The following is an 11,133-nucleotide window of genomic DNA, read 5'->3' as shown; positions in this document are numbered from 1 at the left end:
ACGTAAATAAACAATTAAAAAATTTATTTTTAACCGAATAAAAAAACCAATTTTCAACCAAAATAGATGAATTTTCCAACGAAAAATAATGTTCTACTAAAAAAGATGAATTTTCAACCTAATAGTTGAATTTTTAATTAAGATATATAATTTTCCAATTAAAAAGGCAATTTATTAACCAAAAATGGATTACATCCATTTTTAGTTACTTAATTTACATAAAAAAGTGAATTTTCAACAAAATAGTTGAATTTTTCACCAAAAGAGATAAATTTTCAGTTAAATTTTTAACCAAAAACTGATTTAAATTTTCAAGCCAAAGTTGTTGGATTCAATCAAAAAAGAAAAACTTTTAGGAAATAGATTGAATTTGCAGCAAAAATATTTTTTATTGAAGAAGGGAAAAAAGTTTCAACGAAATTCTTGAATTTTCAAGCTAAAAAGATGGCTTTTCTATAAAACAGTTGGATTTTTCACCCAAAATATAGCCATTTTTTCTGTTGAAAATTGAACTGTTTACTTAAAAATGAGTTTTTTTAGTAGAAAGTTATTTATATGAAAATGCGTTTTTTTGGTTGAAACTTCGTTTGTTTTTTGTTTAAAAATAATTTTTGTATTGAAAATCTAACCATTTCATTCTTTTTTAAGTTGAAAATTCATGTATTTTTTTTAAATTCGTCTTTTTTAGTATTATATCATTCTTCTCATTTGAAAAGTCATAAATTCGGTTTAAAAAATTTGTTTCTAGTAAAAAAAATTAATATTTTGCTATGAAAATTCATGCTTTTTGTTGAACTTTCGACTATTTAATTTTTGGTAAAACGTTTATCTTCACAAGTTGCAAATTTAAATGCAAATATTTGAATTTTCGCGGAATTTTGACTAGAATAGTTAGCGCCACCTTGCGACTTCGAGTCATGTCTAGGGTCATGCAGATGAAGCGACCAGAACGTAGTGTTCATCTGTCATGGCCGTCGACAGCTGTCGTCGCTTTATAACCTGACAGATCGAAATTATTATTTTGTTATAAAAAGTGGATTTCTAATAATCGCAGTCCTTGTATATAAGAAAAAAAATTGTGCATGTTTTGCTGTGGGATGGCTTGTGAGGCGTGTTCTGCGAAATTTTCTCTATTTAAGAGAAAAGTAAGTATTAGATAAACTATACAAATATCGAAATTTCAAGTTTGAACTTGTCAAACAGGCTCCAGAGTTTTTTTTAAAGGAAAAAACAAACTGCTGGATCGCGAGAAAATGGGTTATTCAGGGCAATTTTCTTGTGTAGAAGTGTTTTTCAAATTCGAATGTGATTTGTTGACTTGTGGCAAACTGACGGGAAAATCCCAAAGTTTATTAGGATAGAAATTACGCCTGATTCTGATTTCAAGTGTCTTTTTCTATTTTTTGTTTTATTGTATTGCGTTGCAGAAGAAAGCTAATGAGATTTTTATTTTGTGTGCCGCATTGTTTATTTTTGTGTTGACATTGGGATGAACTCTTGGCAATTTTCGGAATTCTCAATTTGCCGGAAAAATTCTTTGCAGGAAATTCGAGTTTTACAGTATGCAAAATAAAAACATAAATAAAAAAATTTTCCTTTTTAGAAAATTCTGAACTTAAAAATTATTTGATTTCACAGAAGGTTGACACGACCGTGAATAAATTAAATGAAATAAATTAAATTATTAAGTCATCAATCAGTACAATGAAAGATTGTTGTGATCTAATTGGATTAATATGTAGACTAAATTATATGACTTAAGTAGATAAGCCTATGGGAACCAGATAATAAATTGTCGACGTACTGTGTAGTTAGATATAATATACGATTAAAGAAGTGATAATGAAAAGTAATGAGTTGTTTTTTCCGCAAAGAAGTAACTTGATTCGGATATTTTGCGCCTCTATCAAACATTGAGCAACTGGGAATTCAGTGAGACCGGGAAATGACTTAATTTATTATTATTTCAGGCCTTTCACAAATTTATAAAAGAAAAGTTTATCCAATCACTGCAAATGTCACAAATAATAACTAAAATAATATTATATTATGTTTATTTGAACTTTTTTCTAATGTTAAGTTCGATTCTTAACTTTTTAAGTATGAAATCATTCACAGTCCTTTTACGCACTATACTGCTGACAGTATCTGACATCAATCTTCAATAAAACAGTTAAATTTTTCAACCCTAGAATATAGATTTTCAATAAAACAGGTCATGTTTAACCAATAACGCTAAATTTCAGCATAATAGTAAAATTTTCAGTTTAAAATACTTTTTTTTCACAAGAAAAGAATGAATTTTTAACTCAAATTATGAATCTTCAACAAATATAAATAAACTTTTGAGAAAGTAGTTCAACTTGCAACCAAGGAGTTGAATATGCAAAATAAAAAAATGAATTCTCAACGACAATTGTAGTGTTTGTTATATTAACAACGAAAACAAGATTTTAGTTCAAAATAAAAAACAGATTTAACCAACAAAAATGAATTTTTAACAAACCAATTAAATTTTCAAAGGAGAAGATTATTTTCTAATAGAAAAGGCGAAGTTTTAACGAAATACATCAATTTCAACCAAATAGTTCGAACAAAGGATGTGATGTTAGTCAAAATTGTATTTCATCATTTTTTTAAAGTTTGTATTGTTTTTGTTTTAAAAAATTGTTTAATTAATATTTGACGTTTTAAACTTGAAAAGGATCCATTTTTAAACAAAAGTGGAGTACTTAAATTTTAATTCAAAAAAATTAATTTTCAATAACAAAAAACGAATTTTCTAAAAAAAGAAGTTAAATTTTCAACACAAGAGTATAAAGTTTCAACAAAAAATGCTTTTTTCTACCAATTTCTGGAAAATTTTAAAAATATATGTTTTTCAAAATTTATTTTAAGTGAATATTTAAAAAAATTGTCAAAAGATAATCTGGAAGATTTAAAGCCGATTTTTTTAGTTTTGTAGTATTTATTAAAAGTTTTGGGAAAAGTTCGAATCATTTTATTTAGAAGATTTGAAATAAATTTTAAGCAAAATATAGATTTTTTCAGATCTTGAAATAACATTTATAAGCTTTTTAAGGATTTAGAAACATTTTAAGACAGTAAAAAATTCTCTTAACATTTCTGGAAAAATTTTGCATAATTTGTTATTTTAAAAATTAATTTTTAAATAATTAAAAAAAAAACAAAAAGAAATTTTTATGAATATTAGAAGCTCTTATACGCGCTACGCGCGCGACCCGCTACTTTCATTGTAATTATTCTATTTTGAAATTAAGTTCAGAAAATACCACTATAATCATTTTCACTTTAATAACTTCTATTTATACACGACTTCGCATGGGTAGCATAACCATGTACGACGAAAGACCGGGTTGTGTACTCGAATTTTGAAAACCCGACTTAACTTGGGAGGTAGTTTTCTGCAGTTTTCCTCTCATCGGACCAAACGTTTAGGCGAATGCGAGTACTTCGAGCAAACTCGTATGCAGCTGCATTGTAACTAAACCTTAGTAAAAAAAATGACCCTATTCGTTAGAAAATAGACAAATTCTAAACGTTTTATGAAACTTCTTTTAATAATTAATAATTCATAATTCTGGTAAATTTAACAAATAACCTAGAAAAGAGGCATCACAAAGACAATCTTAGTTAACTTCGTAAACAAATTTGAATAATACCCAACTCTCAATATGTTTATGAAAATTGTTTGAATGATTAATAATAATTATAAATTTACAAAGTAACGTGGAAAATGATCATCGAAAGACATTCTTAGTTCATTCCGTAAACAAATTATGCCTCTTCCTTGAAAAATAGCCAAGCTATAAATATGTTGATAAACATTTTTTAAATAATTAATAGTTGTAGATTTTAAAAGCAACAGAGAAAAAAATCATCGGAAAGATATTCTTAGTTAATTATGGTAAAAAATGAAGCCTACTCGTAGAAAGAAAACCAGGCTCTTATTTTTTCATTTGAAATTCTTTCAATAATTAATAGTTCTTGTTAATTTACAAAGCAACATAGAAAAGAGTTATCGAATGGGCATTCCTATTTGATTTCGAAAACAAATTAACTCGTAGGATAAACGTCAAACTCTTAATTTTTTAAATAAAATTGTTTAAATAACTAATAGTTCTCGTAAATTTGCAAAGCAATATAGAAAAGAGTCACCGGATAGACATTCTTAGTCGACTCCGTAAACCAATTAGCTTGTAGAAAAAAGGACAAACACTTAATTTTTTATTTAAAATTGTTTAAATAATAATTGTTTCTTGTGAATTTACAAAGCAACATAGAAAAAAGTCATCGGATAGACATTATTAGTTTAGTTCGAAAACAAATTGATTCGTACAATAAAGGCCAAACTTTAAATTTTTAAAATAAAATTGTTTAAATAATTCATATTGCTTATATATTTGCAAAGCAAAAAAAAAGATTTAAAGAAGCAAAAGAATAAAAAATAAACATTGTTAGTTAACTCCGTAAACAAATTTACTTGTAGAAAAAAGAGCAAATTCTTAATTTTTAAATTAAAATTGTGTAAATAATTAATAGTTCTTATGAATTTACAAAACAACATAGAAAAAAGTAATAGGATAGACATTATTAGTTTAGTTAGAAAACAAATTGATTCGTCGAATAAAGACCAAACTTGAAATTTTTAAAGTAAAATTGTTTAAATAATTAATAGTGTTTGTAAATTTGCGAAGCAATATAGAGAAGAGTCACCGGATAGACATTCTTAGTCGAATCCGTAAACAAATTGACTTGTAGAAAGAAGGCCAAACTCTTAATTTTTTAAGTAAAATTGTTTGAATAATTAGTAGTGTTTTTGGAAATTCGCAAAGCAAAAATAAAAGAATTAAAAAAAGCAAAAGAATAAAAAATAGACATTCTTATTTAACTCCGTAAATAAATTTACTTGTAGAAAAAAGTTCAAAAACTCTTAATCTTGTTATTAAAATTGTGTAAATAATTAATAGGGTTTGTAAATTTGCAAAGCAATATAGAAAAGAGTTACCGGAGATAGAGATTCTTAGTCGACTCCGTAAACAAATTTACTTGTAGAAAAAAGGCCAAACTCTTAATTTTTAAATTAAAATCGTTTAAGCAATTAAAAGTTTTTGTAAGTTTGCAAAGCAATATAGAAAAAAGTCATCGGATAGACATGTTTAGATCGAAAACAAATTTACTTCCAGAACTCGTAGAAAAAAAGTCACTTTTAGTTTTTTGATCGAAATTGTTTAAATAATTAATAGTTCTTGTAAATTTACAAATCAACTTAGAAAAGAGTCATCGGATAGACTTTCTTAGTTGACTCCGTAAACAAATTGACTCGTGGAGAAAAGGGCAAACTCTTAATTTTTTAATTAAAATTGTTTAAATAATTAATAGTTCTTTTGATTTTACAAAGCAACATAGAAAAAATTCATTGTACAGATATTCTTAGTTTATTTCGAACACAAATTAATTCGTCGGATAAAGGCCAAACTTTAAATCTTTAACTAACATTGTTTAAATAATTAATAGTGTTTGTAAGTTTGCAAAGCAAAAACAAAAGCATAAAAAAGCAAAAGAATAAAAACTGGACATTCTTAGTTAACTTCGCAAACAAATTTACTTGTAGAAAAAGGTTCAAAAACTCCTAATCTTGTTATTAAAATTGTTTAAATAATTAATAGTTCTTGTAAATTTACAAAGCAACATAATGAATTAAACTTATTCTTTAAAGAAGAGCCATTTATGGAAATTGTTTTAATCATTAAACTGTTTGAAGATTAAATAAATGCTAAAAGCCATAAATGAGCTCCACTCACTCGAATTCGGCACGATCGCTGCAACTTAATCGCTAGGAATGTTTACATCCAATAATGTAAACAGATACCTCGAACGCGAGCTCGAACGTGCCTGTTTCACTTTTCTATCACTCTATGGGAAGCTACGACCTGCTTTCAACTATAGGAAATTACAATTGAAGAATTATTAAATAGAAAAAAATTCAAATAAGTTTAAGAGTTATTTACAAGCAGAAGTTTTGAAAATATTTGAAAATAATTTAAATCTTTAAAAGATTTCAATAAATTTTAAAGAAAATGTAAATTTAAAAACAATACGAACAAACAATTTAGATGTTTTTTTAAAGCATTTTGAAAGGTTTCAGAATGATAAAGAAATATTATTTGGATTCCCAGGAAAATTAAAAATAATTTTTTAGGTGTAAAAATTAGTTTTCAAAGAATATTTAAAAAGATTTCCTAAATTTTCAAAAAGTAATCTCGAAGATTTTAAGGCAAATTTGCTTTTTATTTTCAGGATTTATTAAAAGTTTTAGGATAAGTTCAAATAATTTTATTCCGAAATAAGCAAACTGTAGATTTTTAAAAATTCAAAACAAATGTTGACATATAAATAAGCAAATAAATGTGATTTTTCAACTTTTGATTTTTCTAATAAATGCGTTGATTCCTTCTTCAATTTAGATCATTGCAAAGAATAGCGTGGATTTGAAAGATTTTGAAATAATATATTGATGATTTTTAAGGATCTGAAAACGTTTTAAGGCAGTACCCAATTTTCTTAACATTTCTGGGAAAATTTTTCATTACTTTTTATTTTCGAAAATTGATTTTAAGAGAATATTTAAAAAGATTTCCAAAATTGTCCAAAAATAATCTGGAAGATTTGAAGGCATTTTTTTTAGTTTCACAGGATTTGTTAAAAGTTTTAGGGAAAGTTTGAATAATTTTATTTAGTAGTTTTAAGCAAAGTTTCCAGAATAATTAAAAATTTGAAAATATTCCTTAAAAGTTTTAAACAAAATGTAGATTTTTGAAAATTTTAAAATGAAATGTTGAAGCTTTTGCAAGATCTTGAACTTTTTTTAGATAATACAAAAAATGTCTAACGCTTCCTAAAGAAAGGTTTAAAAGCTTTTTTATTTTAAAAAAATGTTAAGAGAATATTTAAAAAGGTTTCAAAACAAATCTTGTTCTATAAATAATAATTTTAAAATGATTAATTTGTAACGACATACATTAAAATAAGTTAACGTCTAATTTAAGAAGTGTTCAGTTAAAAGAAAATTTTATCTTTCAACTTTTAATGTTTCTAACAAATTGTCGATTAATTCTTCAATTTAGAGCACCTCAAACAATAGTTTGGATTTATTTAAAGAGAATATTTAAAAAGTTTTCAAAAGATTTTCAAAATTGTCAAAAAATATTCCTCAAGATAGTAAGATAAATAATAAAAAAATGGTCTTAAGATTCCTAAGGAAAATTTAAAAATATTTTTAATCAAGAAAAAGAAATTTAAAGAGTTTATATAAAAAGATTTTAAAAAAATGGATGTGTACATAACAATTTAAGAATAATTAATTTGAAGCTACATGAAATTAAAATAACTTAAGGTCTATTTAAAAAGTGTTTAGCTCGAAAAATTGCTATCTTTTAATTTTTAATGTTTTAAATAAATTTTCAAATCTTCATTTTTCAATTTAGAGCATTGTAAATAATAGCGTGGATTCATATATTTTTAAATCTTTGAACTGTACAATTTATAAAAGCTTCTATTTTTTAAGTTTCAATTATTAAGCATTCGAATACAAAAGTTTTTAAGATTTAATTTTAAAGGTTTAATATTTAGAAGAGTTCCAATTTACATGTTTTAATTGCTGCTCACTTTTTATAATTTCAAACGAAAAAATGTGTATCTTAAAGAGTTCAAGTCTTTAAATTACAATGAACCTGAACAATTCTTGGGAACTGGGAAATAATCAGGAAATGACCGGGCATTTTTTTTCTCAGTTAAAATGTCCAACCTGAGTGAGTCTAAAGTATTTGTTTTTTAAACTAACACTTTCATGTGGTTAGAAATTATAATTCACGTGATTAAAATTAAAATAAATTAAAATTTAAGAAATTAAATTCACAGGATATCAAAATTTAAATTCCTCTTTAACGTCAATCTTTCAAATTTACTTACGAAATTCTTGAAAATGAAAAAGAGAAAAATCAAGAATAATTTAACAATCAAATTTGGTCAACGCACTCTCAAATATTAAATTTTAATTGAAATTCAATTAAACGTAAATTTAATTTAAATGTAAATTGAAATAAATACAAAAGAATTACAAGGTTTTAAACGGTTTAGTTTTGTTAAAAACAGAATAACTTTGTTTGTTTGTATTTTCCTGAATTAATAATTACACTCTTGTTTTTAGAAGCAATGTATGGACTGCCTCCGCTTCTTTTGCACAGATTGTGTTATCAGACGAGTCGACAGGGTCTTATGTTGTGACAATTGTAGTATGCTCTCTCGCAGACCATTAATTCGTAGTCAAATTCTACAAATGCGATCGCGAGATTTACGACAGTATCTCGTCGCGAAAAAGGTTTCTGTCCGAGGTTGTGTAGGTGAGAAAAAGGAAATGAATCCACAAATTATAGCGCAAATTAAAAAAGTTACTATAATACTTAATTACCTAATGGTAAATATTAAATATTCATTATTCATATAAAAATCGTAATAATTTCTTTCAGAAAAAGAAGACTTGGTAAACCTACTGATAGTATTTGCAAATGGAAGCGATTGTCTCATAAATGACAGATTTGAAACTGGCACAGGAACATTTGACAGAAGAACGTATGTTTCCAAAAAAACAACTTAATTTAAATGTCAAATTCATCCAATAATTTTTAACTTTGTGTCAAAATATTTCTTGTAGATTGTAAATTAATATTGTTTCTTCTAATTTATTTAATGTGAGAATCAAAAATGATGGTAAATTATAGACAAGAAATGATTGTATATATATATATATATATATATATTTTTTTTTTTTTTCTGGTAACAGATTTGCAGAAAGACCAAATCCAGATGATTTATCAACGAGGCGATCAAGAAGTCCTCCAAGCAATATTGAGAGACCGATTATAACAGAAGAACCGAGGCCGGAGAGAAGAATTCCAGAACCGGAAGTTGTGGAGGAACCCTTAATAGTTGTAAATGAGAATGAAAATGAAAATGAACATGAAAATGAAGTAGAAATCGAGGAATTATCAGGAAGCGACGAAGTCGTTAATGGACCGGAACCTGTGATAACTGAAAATGATGAAATCTCGGAACCACCTGTTCTCGAAGGCACTGAAGTTTTCTCGGAAGCGCACTCGGTAAATTCAATTTTATTTATTTTATTCACATTTTCTCGAAAGATTATATTTATATAGGTTTAGAAAAACAAAAAAAAAGGTGTGATTTACAGTCCCAATTATCGAATTTTTAACTTCCGAACCTAAAAATTAACTAAATTCCAGATTTTTTCTTTAGAATTGCTTTAAATATATCTATTCAATTTAGGTTTATGCGTATTTCCAAATTGTTTTTGTAATATTCCAAGGAGTTCATCTAGAATTTCGAAAGATATGGAACGATCTTACAGGATTTCAGAAAATATCGCCAGATCTCATAGAATTTCACGGGATCCAATAATATTTTTATAGATTTTAAAGGCTTCAAAAATTTGAAGAGTTATTTTTATTAATAATTTATCCTGAATTCTTTAACAAAATTTAGAATTAATTGATTTTTAAAAATTCAATTGATAAAATGATCAAAGAATTAAAAATATTTTCAGGTATTTCTAAAAAGTTTTTTGGCGTTTTCCAAAGCTCGCACAAAAATTCAAGTGATTTCAAACAATTTTGAAGGATTTGAATTATTTCCAATTTGTTTGAATTTGTTTGCCCTGAATTCGTATTGATTTATTCAGAATTATTTTAAATTTGATTAAAATTGACCAAAATAAATTGAATTTGTTCGATTTGTAATTATTTCCAATTCATTTGAATACTATTTTGGTTATAAATTAATAGAGTTTCGAAAATATTAAGAGATTGGACATTATTCTTTGAATTCGACACTGTACATTCTTGTGAAATCTCTTGATTTTTTTAGTGCGCCTAAATTCTTCTAAATTTACTCAATTCTGTTTAATTCAATGGATTTTTCTAAATTTTTAAAAGGATTTATTCGATTGATTCTGAAGTTTTTTAACCTCACCCTGAATTCTTATGCATTTCCTCAAATTCTTTTGCATGCCCTTGAATTTTTAAGCTTTTTTCAAATTTACTGAATTCAATGATTTTTGTTTAATTTTTAAATTCACCTTTAATTTTTACGAATTTCTTCAATTTTTTTTTAGTTTCCCTTAAATTCTTCTAAATTCATTATAATTTTACGGAAATCAATGACATTTTTTAAATTTTTATAATTTTTTCGATGCATTGGAATTCCGTTGAATTTCTATTGAATTGTTTTGTAGTTACCCGAATTTCCTAAGTTTAAATAGAACTCCATTTAATTTCAAATATATTAGAATTCAACTGCAATTTTCATCTTTAAAAGTTGAATTCTATTAAATAGATCTTAAAATTATATTGGAATTTATCTTATTGCATCTTGAATTCCACTCAATTCCACTTTCAATAAATTGGAATTCTGTAGAATTTACCAATTTTTGGCTGAGATTATTTGGAATAATGTTGCATTTTGTAAAATTCAATTCAAACTCCTTTACAAAATTCACTTAATTTTTATGAATTTGATTTAATTTGAATTCTGTCGAATACATTTGAATTTCAACAATTTTCTCCTTAATTTTATTAAATATTCTTTTTTTATATTGAATTCCTACCTTAAAGAATTCTATTAAGTTCACCTCAAACGTTGTTGAATTCCACTCTAATTATATCGACTTGTGGTAGATTTTAACCCTTAAACGGCCAAAACGCCACTACCGGGACACTGCTTTTCAACGGCCAATAACTAAGACTATTCGACACTAGAAAAAATTGAGACACATATATTTTTATTGCTTAAGATCTCCTCTTTCCGACGGTGCCGATAAAATTCCTCAAAAAATTTATTTATTATCCCAAAATGCAGTTTAAACAAAAAAAAACGTGATTTTTCGTGCCTATTTTTTTTTGTGAACCATTTTCCAAAGCTTTTCGAGTATGTAAATAACATGGAATCTCACTAACCGGTGGAATAAATGTCTAAACTTTGAGAATCCATGGTTCAAAGATCGATTTTTCGTTTTAGTATTTTCAAAATGGCGTCTTA

The 11,133-nt window shown here is 25.9% G+C and overlaps 1 protein-coding gene across 1 annotated transcript in view; it reads left to right on the top strand.

The window, feature by feature from the left end:
• The first annotated feature begins 959 nt into the window (after positions 1-959).
• Positions 960-11,133, top strand: part of LOC117174576 (E3 ubiquitin-protein ligase RNF34) — a 17,689-nt gene continuing 7,515 nt past the window's right edge. The window contains exons 1-4 of the mRNA XM_033363808.1: positions 960-1,145; positions 8,231-8,423; positions 8,550-8,652; positions 8,864-9,179. Coding sequence (XP_033219699.1) covers positions 1,083-1,145; positions 8,231-8,423; positions 8,550-8,652; positions 8,864-9,179 — 675 coding nt within the window. The 5' untranslated portion in view covers positions 960-1,082. The remainder of the gene's footprint in view (positions 1,146-8,230; positions 8,424-8,549; positions 8,653-8,863; positions 9,180-11,133) is intronic.

The sequence above is a fragment of the Belonocnema kinseyi genome, chromosome 1, assembly GCF_010883055.1.
Source record: "Belonocnema kinseyi isolate 2016_QV_RU_SX_M_011 chromosome 1, B_treatae_v1, whole genome shotgun sequence".
In the NCBI taxonomy this organism is placed as follows: domain Eukaryota; kingdom Metazoa; phylum Arthropoda; class Insecta; order Hymenoptera; family Cynipidae; genus Belonocnema; species Belonocnema kinseyi.
The sequence above is the reverse complement of the archived record's forward strand: the minus strand, read 5'-3'. Positions and strand labels throughout refer to the sequence as shown.